General features: G+C 44.1%; 1 protein-coding gene across 6 annotated transcripts in view; it reads right to left on the bottom strand.

Annotated features, from left to right (window-relative positions):
* Nucleotides 1–3,229: 3,229 nt before the first annotated feature.
* The window catches only part of kmt2a (lysine (K)-specific methyltransferase 2A), a 46,572-nt gene continuing 33,234 nt past the window's right edge, over nucleotides 3,230–16,567 (bottom strand). For 4 of the 6 annotated variants that reach the window (XM_042486338.1, XM_042486343.1, XM_042486341.1 and 1 more), the window contains exons 24-34: nucleotides 16,042–16,188; nucleotides 13,231–15,883; nucleotides 10,285–12,864; nucleotides 9,717–9,788; nucleotides 7,572–7,798; nucleotides 6,556–6,630; nucleotides 6,292–6,466; nucleotides 5,789–5,896; nucleotides 5,488–5,568; nucleotides 5,013–5,142; nucleotides 3,230–4,908 (exon numbers count right to left, since the gene is read on the bottom strand). In XM_042486338.1, the coding sequence (XP_042342272.1) occupies nucleotides 4,633–4,908; nucleotides 5,013–5,142; nucleotides 5,488–5,568; nucleotides 5,789–5,896; nucleotides 6,292–6,466; nucleotides 6,556–6,630; nucleotides 7,572–7,798; nucleotides 9,717–9,788; nucleotides 10,285–12,864; nucleotides 13,231–15,883; nucleotides 16,042–16,188 (6,524 nt within the window). In that variant the 3' untranslated portion in view covers nucleotides 3,230–4,632. The remainder of the gene's footprint in view (nucleotides 4,909–5,012; nucleotides 5,143–5,487; nucleotides 5,569–5,788; nucleotides 5,897–6,291; nucleotides 6,467–6,555; nucleotides 6,631–7,571; nucleotides 7,799–9,716; nucleotides 9,789–10,284; nucleotides 12,865–13,230; nucleotides 15,884–16,041; nucleotides 16,189–16,567) is intronic. The other 2 variants (XM_042486339.1, XM_042486344.1) reach the window with 1 other exon arrangement.

Raw genomic sequence — 16,567 nt, 5'->3', positions numbered from 1 at the left:
CAGACCTCAAGAAGTTCACAACCACATTAATACAGTTACATTTCTCATCACATAAAAACCGTTCCTTTCCAGAAAGAAAAAGAAAAACTGCAGCGCTCCTCGCTGATGGAGGAGCGCTCACAGGCACAGCAAAATTGGTACTGGATATCAATATACAAAAGAATGATGCACGTTAGTTTCATCTGATAGTACTGTAACACAAAACCATTATAGAGTACATTGAAACATTGCTATTAACCATTATAAATCTGCTGTTTTGCTACTGTAACTAAGTTTGTCTGTCCATTCCATATACTGTATAGATACTAAAGTACAAGAAATTACTATGCATGTTTCCGTATAATATTGTTATGTATTTATACTATAATTACAGATAATGACGGAGAAGGGCCACTGGTGTGGCGTGGGTAAAGTGAAGTCCAAAGAAACAACGGAGACCATTTCCTTATTGTATATATGCCGTTAAACGGTGAAAAAAAATGACTTATTGTTCACTGAAGTGGATCTCGAGAGATGAGAGCCGGAGACAGAGCCCTTGGCATCAGCAAACGTGTTATCACCGATGCTAGCGTGAATTGTTGAGCTAACCCAGTAAGAACCTGTTGTCCTGCAGACAGAAATGCCACACTTCAGTATTTTTCCCAGTGCTAAAATGAAACTGCCGCCCAATTCTACCAATATCTACCAACGTCGTCGACACAAGAACTGAAAACAAAAGTCGCTGACAAAGTATCAACAAGTCTGGTGACGTGGAGGAGGAATATACATTCATTGTTGACCTTAGCAGCTGAACTCAGCAAGCCCGACATAGTGCAGCTGTAGGACCCCAAAGCCGGCCTATCAGTCAAGGTTAAAGGGGCGCCTCGATCTTGGGGCCCAAAATGGAAAAGCACAGCCAAGGTTTGTACACACTGCACCTTCAGGAAGGATCGGGCTGCTGGCGTGGTCCCTGCCTTCACTTTGTTGCAGAAAAAGAGTCAAGTGCACTTTGCTAGAGCCTCAAACGCCACTCTCAAGAGTCATCGATCCAGAATGACTGGTTTTAAATCAGGGCCTGATGCACCAAGTATTCTCAGTGACGATCTGTGCTTGTGGTTTCAGCATTGGAGTTGCATTGTCTGTCTGGAGAAAGAGTTTTCCTATGTCTATTCAGTGCCTGTGTAAAGTGCAAACCATGTGTGGGTCGTATTTTTGTTTCAGTTCACAACAAGGAGCAGCATGGGAGAGACTGCTAACAGCCTTTAAATGATAACGAAGTCAGCATGAACGGCAAACATCAATAAATTAAAAAGGGACAAAAACAAGACTTTAGTCGCAGAGTGGAACCACTCAGTCCAAACAGTCTGATCAAAATATTCGGTTCAGGGCATGAAGGCTTGTAAGCGAGAAAAGGGCATGCTCATTTACAACTAAGGCAAACCAGGAGGAGACAGAATGGCTACGTTTACATGCACACTAATGTTCCAATATTATCCAAACATGAAAAAATATCCACAGTTTGATGCAGGTCATGCAAACGGCATATTCCAAATGTGGCCTTTTTACGTATTAAGCTTTTTACGATTGGGATATGATGATATTATTGGGGTTTTGATGGCATTATTTGGGCTGGTAAACAGGGCTTTTGGATTATAACATCCCTTTCCCACCAAAATTAGCATGTGTACTCAGGTTTTTTTTAAACACGGGTGAACCCGTTAAAAATAGGCTATAGACTGCATTCCCATTGCCAGGAAAGCAGAGCTTGTACAAAGCACTGCAGCAGACACGTGTGCCTTTTGTGTTTGTGTGTGTGTGTGTGTGTGTGTATAGTTTGGGTTGTTTTGGTGTTTCAGTGCGACGTCACGTCACCTGGAACAAAGATCTGTGACAACTTAACAGTGGTTTCTTTTCTTTATGTATCTCTTAATTATTCAGTCTCTTTCAAACATCTACTTTTAACATTTACTTAAGTTTTGGATATCAACAGGTTTTTGGATACATGGAAATACTACAACATAGACATTTTTAAGATGGTGGTTGAAAGAATTTAAAAAAGGGAGAAAGATTTTATTTTATTTTATCAAATTTTTATTTTTGTAATATTTTTATCCTTTTTTTAAAGCACTAAATCGCTCTTTTTGGGTTTTTTTATTTCTTCTAACCGCTGATCTGCTGTAATGTGTGAATGTCCCCAGTGAGGGATTACACAAGTCTAATACTATCTTATCTAAAAAGGTCAAACAAGTCCTTTTTTGTTGCAAAGAAGCAAAATGACAAGCAGCTCCAGCTATTTATCTTTTCTATATTTTGACATGATAAACAACATGTTAGGGCACGTTAATCAGAGTATGCACGACTGCATGTAAACAGAGATATTTGTGGAATATTCACTTCAATTAGTCATGTAAACAGCTCATCTTTTTCGGAATAAGGGGAAAAAACAGAATATTTTGTGCATGTAAACATAGTCAATGAGAGAATTAAAAGATGAGCACTGATGAAGTGGTTCGTTTCATTAAAAATGGAGATTTGATGAATGTTGTTGGTAGCATTAAAATAAAGGCACCTCTTTACTAAAAGTCTGCAGGGGGACTAAACAGTTCTTTGTTGGATTTTACACGTGCCACTTGGCTGTTGACCATGGTTGATTGGTGACGAGAAAAACTGACTCGTTTTGATACATCTGCCTGGCAGCCGCCTGTGAATGGACTTGATTCTCGGTGTGATGTGGTGTGGAGACAATAAGGCTGGAGAGAGAGATGGAGATATCTGCTATGGATCAACAATCTTAACTCTCTCAAGTGCATAATAATAGTTCACATGACTGCCAAACTGCCAGCTAGAACTGGAACAATGAAAAATAATTTAAAAAAAACAAAAAACGTCAGCTCCGACCAAACGGCCTGGGATAGATAAAAGAGCTACTGGTGGACTGAACTCAACGGGACCAAGCCACAGACCAGTGTCAGTCTTTGGAATCAAAGAAAACATTCAGGCTACAAAAAAAAAAAAAAAAAATTACAACAAAAAACAACTTTGAAAAGGCAGCGGAATACAAAACATAAAGACCAAGCATTAGTGTTTGTAAACCTCTATTTCCTACAAAAATGGCAATAAAATAAATACGATTTTTTTTAAAAATATAAATACCATCATTAAGTGCTATTCACTAGTGAGTGCTTTTTAAGTCTTTTTGTAGAAAAATATACATTATTTACATTTGTTTTTTTTAAAAGCAAGCATGATATTTCCCTGTCCATAATAAAAAAAGACAAGATAACAGACTTTAAAAGACTTAATACAAATAAAAAAGAAACATTTTCCATAGTAATGGTTATCACAACAGGCCAAGAAGAAAACAAGCTGTGTGAAAATTCAATTCAAGGGTGTGATGTTTGGTTCTCTCTGCTGCTGTAATTTGGAACGTGATTATGTTGTTACCAAAAACGAGTTTGATAATAACGGCAGCATGCACGTGTCTGTATGTTTCAGTGAGATCAATGGCTGTTTCTGGATCACAGCTAAAAAAAAAAAAAAAAAAAAAATCAATTATAAATACATCTACTAAAGCACATCAGTAGGGTTCTCCAGTCCCTTGGCTGTCAGTCCACCAGAATCTCTAGCTGCCTCGCTCTGTCAGGCCAGAGGCTTAATCCCATCAATAACATGTCTACATAGCTACCAAGCTGTCAGAAAGTCATTTTAAGTACAACGGATGGTATCGACCTCAGATTTCAGCCTTTACACAAACGGCCAAAAATAACCTTTTGCTTTTAAAACAAATCTACATTTCTATCCCCCTCGTCTCTTTTTTCTCTCTTCCTTTCTGTGGCCACTGCTCCCCCTGCTGTTTCCACCTGTACAGCTCTCATCAGGCTGCTTCGACACAAGCAGCTCCTATTTACAGTGTTAAATGTACACACCTGCAAGCTTTTTTTTTTTTTTAGAAAAAAAAAAAAAAGCCCAGTTAGGGGAAGGTTCCAGTAAATCACAACAGCTCTGAAGGCATCAGGGCACATTCAGACAGGGAGATGTGCATCAATAACAGCTGACACTGAGATTTTAAATTAAAAAAAAAACTCTAACAAGTTTCTAATTTTTCTTTCTTGTAAAATTACTGTTCCAAGTCCCTTTCAACAAATTGCACTTTGGTGTAAAATGGAACCAAGTTCTTTGAATTTTTTTTTTCTTCTATGTTCACATCTCAGCATTAGCGGACTAACATATTTATAGAAAATTAAGGAGGATGGGCCAATGTAAAAAATTCTGAGGGGGTAACTTTATCATCCAAATGTAAAATAAAGTTAATATTGCGATGCTGTGAAGGCTTGATCCGTTTCATTACTCACCTCTGAAGGTGAAACTTCCCATGCCAAATGTTAATGAGACAAAAGGAGGCACAATATGCTGGAATTTCTACAAGTGGCCCCTCCTCCAAAATGGCCCTTCCTGTATGTACAGTATGACCACTGCCTCTGCTGTGTCCTGCCAACACCAGAAGCAGAAACACTGACAGAGCTTGCGCCCAGGTGGCAGCGGTAGTTCTACGTGGACCAGACCCAGGAGATTACAGCCAGTGCCGCGGGACCTCAGAACATCGTGGCACTGCTGCTCAAAAGATTTGCAGTCCTCTTTAAAATTGTTTACACATCAGTTGAGGAACTTGCGACACTTCTTTGCTCCGCAGTTGCAGGGCAGCTTGTTGCTGGCGTCCTCAATAGGGAACTTGTAGTCATAGGTGAGCTCCTCCCCACAGTAGATGCGCCGAGAGGCAAAGATGACGATGTGCTTCTGGCCGTCCACGGTGATGACCCGAGAGTAGCAGTTGGGCTCGCAGGAGTGGTTGATGAAGCGGGCCGCATTGCCGTGCACCGTGGCGTCTACCACCTCGTAGTCATCGATGCGAAACATGTAACAGCCAATCCCCTTTGAGGAAAGAAAAGACAGAGGTTTTTATTTACGTGGTTTAATTCTCCAAATAATCAACTTCATATATGTTCAAAACTCAGAGTTCATTCATAAGAGCTCACCTTTCCGTCGTAATATTTCTCCCGTTTGTCAGTGAGCACAGACCGGATGACATTTCCAGAGTATTCGATGACCATCTCCCCTGCATCGATGGTTTTCTTGCAGAACAGACCTCGGCCGTGAATTGGAGACCTGCGAAGGGAAACAGTTTTTGGAGGGGATGTCTGTTTGTGTAAATGCTGACATCTGCCTTTTTCTACCTCAAAGTGTATCGATACTTTCCTTTAAGTTGGTGAAAGCGCACAGTTAATTTTGATTAACAATAAAATGCTATGATGGATGAAAAGTGATTTAACTTTCAAAAATTTTAATTGGACAACCACATCAGATGACAAATTTTACCCTTAAAAACAATAAAGACAATGTGGACTGGTCTTAGTGAACAGAGACACCCAAAAGCAAAAATCATTTGGGCATTTGGGACCGCCCTGCTTATTTTTTATGAATAATTAACAGTTTAAGCACCGCTGATCTAACCTGTAGACTCCAACAGTTTCCTTTGAGGTGGCCTTGAGCTGTTTGAATCTCACCGCAAGTGGTAGCTCAATGGACGCACGCCTGCAACAACAGCACGGAAAGAAATGTTATGGTGTTATGACACCACCTTGACAAAATTATAGTTAGAACTGTTAAATCTCTTGGTTTTGGATGATAAGAAAAAGATGATCCTTTACTGATGCTCTTTGAGGAAAAAAATCAGGTGGTGCATCAACAAAAAAAAGACAGACTGTATTTACTGTGAATACATAACAGAGATTTTGTGTGTGCTGAAACAGACCTGGCAGTCCTGAGCTGCCCCTCATCATCATCCTCTTCCTGCGGCCTGTACTCAGGAGGCTGGCGGTGTTTTGAGGCCAAGAAATTGAACATGTCAAACACAGACCTCCTGGAAGGCAAACCGATGGAATAGACAGCTGTCAGAAAGCAAAACAGGATCCAGAACTGGTTCGATGACAAGTTTGATGAAAACAAATGTATTAACATGGAGCATTAAAGACAGATAGAAGGCTCTTGGTTATCCTATTAACACACGAATCATTATCCCAACACAGAGTCATCTTCAGGTGGTGCTCAAACTACCTGCATTGTATGATAACATTGTGTGCAACACAGTATTACAGTACAGTACAGTAATACAGTATTTATTATTAGTCGGTTTGCTACGATTGGCTCTGGCATAGCAGGCTGCTGTCCATCCAGGACCCGCTATGGAACAACTGTCTTGGCACAAACTCCACAATATCCTATAAACACGTGCATATGTGTTGGTCCCTTTCAAACCTGTGGCTGATCTCTGCGCGAGCCGACCCGTGGGGGTTGATGGGAGGTTCATCGGTTTCCTCTGGTTTATGAAAGCGGAAACGGTAGCTCCGACAGTGTCTGGAGCCGTAAAGCTGCTCGAGCAGGAAGACCACCGCCTCGTGGACAACTCCTAGCATCCTCAGTCCATCCACACCTGGCAGGAGCAACAAATTCACAACTAATCGTTTGCATATGCACTGACATATCTGTTTTTCTTTGTTTGGCGATGTAGTGGTGCCTCACCTTCAAAAGAGAGCTCCTTGAGTCGAGCATTGGAGCGGGCTTCCTGCACCTTGTCAGTCAGGGATTTCCAAGCCTCTATAAAGACACAGGCAGTGAGAGCAGCTCAGTATTTCATGCACGCTTTATGTCCAGTGTTTATATCAACATCACCTGTTTTAATCTTTTTGTTTTTTTATATTAATACATGTATAGTGTATGTGAAATTAAACCAATTCCACTAATTTATTTGTTCTGTCAGAGAACACTGAATGCAGTCAGGCAGTAAAATGCACTTTGTATGTACAGTAATAATCACTTGCAACAAATAGGACATTGTTTCCTTGTGACTGCAAACAGCTGTGCGCACTCTATTATGTACAACAAGCCACTCATTATAGCTATATAAACTTTAAAAACACATTTTTTTGACTTTCACACATTACTGCACACCTGAAATTTAGACATTAACCGCAGCGGCTGTATGTGAGAACACAAATGTCCAAACCAGTTGGACAGATCATTAAAAAGACTTTATCTACCAGCTCCTAGTACAAAGTCTGTGTAATGCCCTCATGAACAATGTGTGAATAGAGGAGCTCATTGCCTGGAGAGTTCACAACAGCAGGTGGGCATGTTAATGACATCTCCATCAGAAAGTCAGTACAAAACTGGCAGAAATCAAGTATAAAAGGGTGAGGAAGCAGGGTCATTTACATGAACACGACAAACGAAAATGTCTAACTGGAGAGATGACGCTGGTTAGGGCTGAAGCTGAAATTGATAAAGCTGTTTTTGACCAAATCATGAACTAGCTCCGTGACCGTAGAGTAATCTGCGTAATCTACCCAGGGATCATCCCTTGCCTGAAGCAAAGTATTTCTGGTAGGTGGGATCACTTCTGACACGAACAATCTCCTGTTGTGTGCTTCATGTGTGAAAGAGAAAGTCCAGATAATGTCCGGACTTCAGTATCTGGCGTTCATATGAGAAAACATAAAATTAACAAATGTGGTAAAGGGGAGGTCGTTTTCTCTCACCCTCGATACTCTCACAGCGGATGTGGAAGCCATCCTCGCTGCAGATTTCAAAGATGATGCCCTTCTTGGGTTTGCTATCCAGGCCGGTATCCCTGCTGTTGCCGTCTTGGTCCGGTGGTGAGGCCACAGGTAGAGACCCTGCTCCCCCCGCTGCAGATGGTTTGTCTTTCCCCACGACTTTTCCTGGTAACACAGGACCTTCAGATGTCTTCTTTTTACTGAGCACACTGAAAAAGATTTGAGAAAAATATGAGAAATCTTCTTTATACAGGGTTGCCAAATGTTTTTGCCAATTAATTTTCAAAACTTAACTCAAAATATTTTATCCTATTCCCATGACTTTGTTTCAGCAGTTTAAAAGTAGCTAGGTTTATACAGAGATACACTCATGCATGATTAAACAGGCACTTCCTGGGCATTTGCACATGACCTAACACAGCGTATAGATCATGGACCCAGTTGCTCAAAAGTAATCTGATTGGATTTCAGCTGACAGATTGGATCAAATCTTAAACATGTGTTGTTCAAAAGAAAAAAACAATTCTGAAATCAGATTAAATATGTTATCCAATTTTTGTTTTGATCTGGATCATACCTTCGCTTTGTGTTGTTCAAACGTTTTAGAAGGATTGTGATACTTTTGACCCAAAATGTCAGTATTATTCTGATCCCAGGATCAGACAAAAATAATTAAAAGTTACAATAAATAATCTTGGAAAGTTGGAATCAGGAGCAGGTTGATCCAATCCGATGTTGCTTTGAAAAAAATGCACAAAAGTAAGATTAGTTGATCCTAGATAGCAAAATACTGGATTCCGAAATCCAGATAATTTTAATCCATATAAAAGCTCTTGAACAACTGGGAACTCAGTACGATACCTGGAAACTGAGTGGAATTACAAGGTATCATTTATATCAGTGCCATCTGTAAATAACAAACATGTTTTTTTAGCCTATCATATAGTTGTGTTTTGTTTTTTCTGTAAATTGTAGGTAGTTTTGTTGATTTAATGCAATGTGTCCATTTGTGATGTGTTGTCTGTGGACTGTTCTATGAGTTGTATGTGTAGCTGTTTGTTACGGTGCCTACCTTAGGACTACGGATGAAATTTAGCAATTGCGCTAATTCCGGCATATTAACATTGATGCTTACTGCTGATATGTTGATTAATGTGCACTGTCCTAACTCAATAAACATTATTAAATTAAACTTATAGCCAACGGTTTGATCTACAGGCTGAGATTTGGTTGGAGACGACAGTGATGCTGCTGTACTGTCTAACTGAAGTGCAGCAGCCTCCCACTCAAACTAACATAAGCGATCCATCAGTAGTAACTGTCACCAGCATCATTTAGCCATTTACCACACTGACAGTAAGTATTCTTGTATCTTACAAGCCTCAAAGCTCAGTGTGAAATTCTCCATCCGTTTTTATTGCAAGACAAAAGGTTTGGTTAAGAGAAGCATGTAAAAGCAAATATCTAGATGTAGTAATAATAATAATGATTATAGAAATGAAGACAGTGTCGCCCTGTTTGCCGGCAGCGAAGCATGATTGAGGCGCCATGAGGGGACTCCAGAATGAGTCAGCAGGATCAGTCAGCAGAATCAATCACGTTTGTGTCCTGACGTTTTTTAGATTAAATTTTTAACTTTATGTTGTTGCGACTTTGGCGTCTATATTGTTTTGTAAACTTATTGTTTATATATTCATTTTATTGTATTTTTTAGGTGATTTGTGTTTTGGAATCTTTATTTTGGCTTATCTAGTTTTTCTGCATTTATGCGTTTCTCTCCTGACGTGACTTGTTTTGTGACACGGCCGGGCGACCACACGATACTGGCCTGGTCTATGTGCACTAGTGATGTAGCAATGGTCCCACAGTGCAGAACAAGATTTTAAATAAGTAGTAATAGAAACACATTTCAATTTAAAACATTTAAATTAGATATGTTTTGGTATTTTTATAAACAGCCAAGGCAATGTTTATCTAAAACTTTTTCAAAACATTTTGTCAATTCCAAACCATTTCCAGGCCTGGAGAACACTTTCTCTAATTCCATACTTTTACAATAATTCCATGACTGGGAATCCTGTATATATTTAGCATAAAAAATGGCATCTGGCTTGGCTGACTCCATACCTTTTGTTGGCTGTCTTGTCTGCAGGCTTGCCCATGTCCATAGGTTCAGGGGAGCTCAGCTCTTTGGAACTGCTTGCAAAGAGGATAAGAAAGGTTCAAAATGGGAACTTATGCAAAATACTTTAATTATTGATTCGGTCAAGGTGAGATACTTCACTTCTCTGTCCTGGAACAAAACTCTATTATAGTACACAGCAACTGAAAACATCATTTTGTACAGATAATCTGTTCGTTACAGAGAAGTGTCTAAAAACGTAAGCATTCAGTGACGATCCTGTTCTTGCATTCACAAGTACTTAATGTATTTCTGTACACATTTTAGATGAAGTTAGAGGACCGCAACAAAAGTATTCTATTATTTCTTTCAATGTTATGAAGACATCAAAGAAAAAAAACTATTACCAAACACCAAACCAAGAAAAAACTTGTCTCAATGTTCTCAATGTCAAATTCGTTATGTAAAACACATCTAAAGAGGTTATTGCTAATTCTTCATATCTCTTGATGTAAATAGGAATGAAGTGAAAACACGATTCATCTCAAGCAGCCAGATTAATAACGGTCTCACCTTGGGTTTGAGTGATGTCGCTCTGCGGTGTTACTGTGGTGCTCCTCCTCCTGAGAGGCCTTGAGCTTCTTCACGCCGGTCGTATCTGAGCTCTGCCTGCTCCTCTTTGTTTTCTGTTTGCCTTTATCAGCTCCTGAACTGGAGGAGTTTGGCGGCCTGTGCTCTGACGATCTGGAAATGGGAGTTGTTCTGCTGCTCTGCGAGTGTGCGGAGGTTTGTGTTTTGGTGAACACTCCGACAACGCGTCCCTTGGCAGGGCTCAGAGGGGTGGCTAAAGCAACAGTGGTGTTTGGACTGGAGTCGACAGTCTGGGCTCGGTTAATCGGCTGAGACTGGTGCTGTAAGTGGACGTTACTGACTTCTGTCTCTCCTTGCTGGTTGACGGCCATGCTGAAACTCTGCTGGGAGGGCAGGACACAGATGCTGCTGGCTATAGTTGTCTGCACAGAGGAGCCGAGCTGTGACATAAGAGGAGCTCCTGCTGACTGAAGGACCATGGGCTGATCTGACAGGCCCAGGGTGTGTGGACTGGCTTTGAACAAGAGGTTGCTAATGGGCCCTGTGATCTCAGTCGAGCTGAGGACAGGGGTGGAAAGGGAGACTGATCCTGGTGCAAGAATGCCAGTGGCACCACTAGGGGGCACAGACACAACGTTCAGCACTGACTGACTGGGGTTAAGACCAGAGACTGAGCAAGGTATAAGGTGAGTGGAGGAATCGTGGCCCAGAATTCCAGGCTGGGCGGTGCCAGGAATCCTCTGCTGAAGGAGAGTAGTGGGATCCAAGTACATAACCCCGCCCGATTTTGGTCTCTTGATAATATTCGGGACCTTGCGCTGAGAGGCAGAGAGGGCGCTTAACTCGACCAGGCCACCAGGTTGACCTGGGATGCTCGCTGTTATCTGAGGAGGAGACAGGTTGATGAGGGTCATGTTGGGGGGGCCCACTTCAGACGGGGCCAGAGTAGGCTGGCTTCTGGAGCGGGCCAGCTTTTTGCTTTTCCTTGGCTGAAGACGAGAGATGGGCCTCTTCTTTCCGTGAGCAGAGGCGAGCACAGTCGGAGAGGAAGTGAGGGAGGAGGGACTGGACACTATGGCAACACTGGGACCCAGCTCGTGAGGCCGACCAGCCTCCGAGACCAGAATCTGGGGCTGGTCGTGGGGCAACCCGATGAGAAGCCCTGAGGTGGTGCTGGGGATTCCTGTCTGGAAGCTCGTCTGTGTGGCTCCTGTAAAGGTGTGAATCTGGGAGGGGTGAGCCATGGTGCCCAGGACTTTGCTGCCAGTAGGAAATATTGGCTGGGCCGTGGATAAAGCAGTGTTCAACCCTGTGGTAAGCGTCATAGTGTCCATCACTCCTGTGGCACTTATTTTTTGGGTGACACCATTAGGGACGGTCTGAAGAACGTAGAGAGGCTGGAACTGCTGGTTGACCACGATGAGCTTGTCAGGGCCCGGTTTGATGACTGCTGGGCTGGAGACCTGAGCCTGGGATGGTCCCGGGCCAGGGACTGGACTGGGGCTGCCTGCAGCTGCAGCCGGGAGATACTTCTGACCCTGAAGAGGCAGGGAGGGTGAACTCGGCAAACCAGGGGTGCCAGAACTCCTGGGAACATCCTGGTTACTCTGAGGTTCAACCACTTGGCCAATGGCAGGGCTGGGAATAAACTGCTCGGGAGTCATGTGACCCTCTGTGACTTGTGTGTCCCTGTTTCCCAATGTTGTAGTATCGCGCTGATTTTCAGATGGTGATACACCCGACCCTGCTCTTTTCTTGTCCCCACTCTTTTCTCCACTAATAGTCTCCGGGTCGGAGGTCAGGCCCAGCATAGTGCGGTCTGAGGTGTCTGAGATGAGACTCCCGGCGGTGTGGTTCTGACTGGTGCTGACCGAGGGGCTGCGTGTGGTCAGGACAGAGAGGTCAGACGGCAGCTCCAAGGGAAGATACGGCTCCTCTACAGATATGGAGCTATTCACGCTGCTCTCCACCACGCCTCCGCTCTCGGCGCTGGGCAGCTGCTGGGAAAAGTCATCAAACAGAATGTCTTTGGGCCGGTTGACGTCCACTCCAACGTAGCTCTCATCCAGGAGCAGCTCTGAGGAGGACGGCTCAGACTGCTGACCCAAAGCCTGCATGGACATGGAAGGCGTGTTGAGGACAAACTCCATGATGTCTGATGGCAAAATGTTGCCACAGTCATCACTGTTGTTGTTATCAGAGTCTGATTTAAGCAGGTCAGTGCTGAGGGAGAGCTGTGCCTCCAAAGGATCCTGACCCTGACTCTGTGGCTGGGACTTGACCCCGCCTCCTAGAGGAAGACAGTTTTCTTTCTGGTTTTTTCTGCCTTCTCGTGTATTGCCGCTCACAGCTCCACTGCTGTTGTCTGCCTCCTTGTTTGAGCCATGGGAGTCATGTTTCTCAGTGTGCCTTTCTCTGCCCCTTCTCTTCGGAGCGCTCTTATGTGGCGTGGAAGAGGAGGTGGCTGTTGTGGTGGTGGTGCTGGTGGTGCAGATGCTGGTGTCACTCTCTGAGCCATCATCAACGCCGTCCAGCTGGCCGATACGCTGCTTGCCTAAGGTCCTGTTGAACACAGCAGAGACAAGACATTATTAGACACAACAGAAAATAATCAGTAATACCTTTTTTTTTTCATGTGTAACTTCATTGTCAGTGCACAACATACATATATCCGAAAGTGCATATAACCTGGTTTTACATTATTACAAGCACACCAAACACGGCACATGGCCACAACATATCCCCCCTGCCCCAAAAACACATAGAAAAGAGACTCAATAAATAAAAATGAAGAAATATTAGTTGCATTATAGAAATAGTTGACTTTTCTCTGTAAAATCGCTAACTAAAAGAGTCTCACTAATCCCCTAATATTATACTTAATTTTCTCTAATAAAGGATTTTATTAAAATAATTGTGTGTACTCACAGAGCACTCAGCATGTCCTCTTCAGCTTTTCCTTGAACTCTCTGTTGTTGCTGCTCCTCGTCTTTTAGAAAGCGCTGAAGCTGGGATCCCCTCCCCAGACACTGGTCTATCCCCTCTATCGACGGCAGGCCCTCACTGGGGTTAATTATTGTCCGGGTGAAGTTGTAGTAATAAGGGTCTTTACCCCTCTGTTTCATCCTGCTGTCCTCATCCTCGCCACTGTCCCCTGATGAAGAGGAGGTGCTCATATCATCTGCTCCGTCCACCTGCCCCTCAGCTGACTTCTTGCGCCCACCGGTCCGCCTCTTAACCACCGCCCCAGCTCCATCCCCACTGCCGTAAAAAGGAAGGTCTTCTTCACCATATGAGCGAACGCCATAGAATGGCGTGAGGCCGAAAAACATGTTAGAGCGTGCACGGGCGCTGCGACGAGGGTAGCGCCGCTTGGCCGACCCCGATCCGTCGCTGTCATCCTCATGTTGCTTATCATCCATGCCTCTGTCGTGGTCATCTTCAGGGCCGTCACCTTCATCCTCTGTGCCTTGAGTCAGGAGGCTGCGGTGGTCTCGGAGCTCGCTGCGTGAGTGCTCCTTGCGCAGATCCTCCTCCTCTGTCTGCATCGGGGTGTCAGATTCAGAGCTGTCACTGCTGCTGGCAGAGGGTGAGGAGAAGAGGGCGGAGCGGGAAGAGCGGCGGGTCCCCTGGCCGGCAGGAGAGACAGTGGAGGTGGTGGTCGTGGGACAGGAGGAAATACCACCAACAGTGCTGGTCCCATTAGGGTCAGTCTTGATGTCAGTTTTTAGTGGAGGTACAGTTGGGGGATTAGCTGATCTCTTTTTCTCTCTGGAGGAAAACGGCAGCTGGTTAGGTGTTGATTTGGTGTGAGACTGTGAGGAGGTCTTCACTCCTTTCTCTGGAGCTAAACCGCCCTGCTGCAGCTGCTGTAAAGTGTCCAGACTGGAGCTGTTCTTCCTCTCAGGACAGGAGTAATTCTCTCTGCTCTTTGAGGATGACCTGTCTGCTCCCTGGTTCTCAAGCTTCTCCCCCTGAGCCTTCCCGTGGGCTTTCGTGCTGTTCCCGAGCACTGTGGCTTTGCTATTGCTGCTGTTGTGAGAGCTGGGGTTTGTCATGTGTGTGTTGGAGCTGCCTGTAGCTTTAGTATTGTTATTGAGAAGTGGAATTTTGTTGCTGCTGTTGCTGTTTTGGAGAGTCTTTTCTCTTTCACGGTCTTTGGACACCTCTCTGCTGCCTGCTGTCTTACCTTTGGGGTGTTTGTCTTTGGCAGCTGGGGCTGCAGCTGGGGAGGCCAGGTGCATGGAGCCTCGCTTGTCATCTTCTGCTGGTGTCCTTGACGGCCACACGGGCTTCATAGCTGCTGCAGCAGCCGGACCTGATGTGTAATCGTTTGATTTCCGTGCATTGGACTTGTGAAATGAAGACTGTGGGGTGCCAGATTTCCCTACGACAGAGTCCTTATGGAGTGAAGCTGGCATTAAATTTCCAGTGCTACCACTACTCTCCTTCCCTGAGCTGAGCTTGTCCTTACACTGGGCAATGGTAGAGGTGGGGGTGGCCCGATGACGAGGCAACAAACTTGCAGAAACATCCTCTTTGCCTGCGTGTTTCCCTTGTTTGTCAGTCTGCTTGGTGCTGCCTCCTCTCTGCTGACCGGTGAGAATGGCGGTGCCCACAGGAGGGGACGACTGGCCTGAGCCTGCAGGTGCCAGTCTGGGGCTCTTACTCTCACTTCCTGCCTGTTTGGACTGGCTGCCGGGGTTATTATCTTTCCCTGAGCCAGAGTCTTTGTTTTTCTCTGTGCTTCTATAACTGGAGTCTCTAGAGGGAGGTCTACCCTTGTCGGAGTCTCTGCTAGATGGTCTGTCTTTACCTTGACCTGAGTCTTTTCCTGTTTCCCTGCTGTATTGTCTATGCTTCTCAGAGTCCCTTTGCCCTGCATCTCTACTGAGAGACCTCGCTTTTTCCACTTCCTTATAGCTGGAATCTCTTGAAGATGATTTGCTTTTATCGGTTTCTCTATTGCTCGACTCTCTGCTTGCCTGCCTCCCCTTCTCTGTCTCTCTGTTTAACTGTCTCCCCTTTTCTGAATCTCTTAAAGGATCTCTACTTGGAGGTCTTCCCCTCTCAGATTCTCTCAGACCTGAGTCTTTACTCGACGATCTCCTCTTTTCTGGCTCTTTGGCTGCTATTTCACCCTTGTCAGAGTCTTTTTGCCCAAGTTCTCTGGATGATCTGCTCTTGTCAGAGTCCTTCGAAGGTTGGTCTTGACTCGACACCCTCCCCTTGTCTGCATCTCTCACCCCGTGGTCTCTGGATGGATGTTGTCTGTTTCTGTCTGTGGAGAACAGTCTACCTCTTTCATCATCTCTGTGGACTGGACTCTTTGAGTCTTTGCTGGCATGTTTGGATTTTTCAGGGTCTCTGGCAGGGGAGGGGATGAGGGGAGGGGGTGAGGTAAGGGGTCTTGACACGATCTGAGGTGGGGAGGTAACTCCTCTCTGTCTGTTCAGCTGGTGGGGAGAGGGAGGGAGAGAAGGGGAGCTGTGGCGACGTGAGTCAATGTTCCGAATGCCGGGATTCACCAGGGAGTCTCCTACTGTCACGATCTCATGGCTTTGGGGCTGAGACGTACCGCCTGTAAAATTAAGAGAATTGGAAACTAAAATTGAGACTATCATTCACCTAAAATATAATTATTTTCAAAGTGATTCTGAAAAAGAAATATCAAATGTATCTGTAATTCTACAACCTCTTGAAACTGTTTTAAATCAAAAAAGAGATACATATTCATACCTGGAGAGGGCATAGGCCGGGGGCCTATTGAGCGTTGACAAGGGGGGTAGCTGGGGTGCCGGTTCCTTGTGTAAACCCTGAGCTTGGGGGTGTTGGCGGGGGAAAGGGTGTCAGAGCGCCTTGGGGATTCAAATGGATCTGGAAAGTCTAGAAAAAATTGTCACAAAACACAGTTTAGTTTAAAACTTTTTGTCAGTCTAAGCAAAGTGTAAAAAAAAAAGGAATGAAAAAAAGTCTTGCATCTGACTCAGGTGTGCAAAAGATCCACTGTTTAACTGTTGAAGTATTAAAAAAATATTAGCTCAGCCTCTCTGCGCAGCACTAATGTTATTATAAAATTCTATAATATTATTATAACAGTGTAATTAGCCTCAGTAACAGGCGTGTTGTGAAATGATAATTTTACAGACATCATAAGCAGCACTGTTGTCATCTTTCATGATGAAATGACACCACACTTTGTACTGTTTCTTTCCTTTCCATCATGACTCCTTGTTGAAAGTTTTCAGCACTGTAGATGCATGAG

This window comes from Plectropomus leopardus, chromosome 5, assembly GCF_008729295.1.
Source record: "Plectropomus leopardus isolate mb chromosome 5, YSFRI_Pleo_2.0, whole genome shotgun sequence".
NCBI lineage: Eukaryota > Metazoa > Chordata > Actinopteri > Perciformes > Serranidae > Plectropomus > Plectropomus leopardus.
This window is presented reverse-complemented; position numbering and strand designations above follow the sequence as displayed.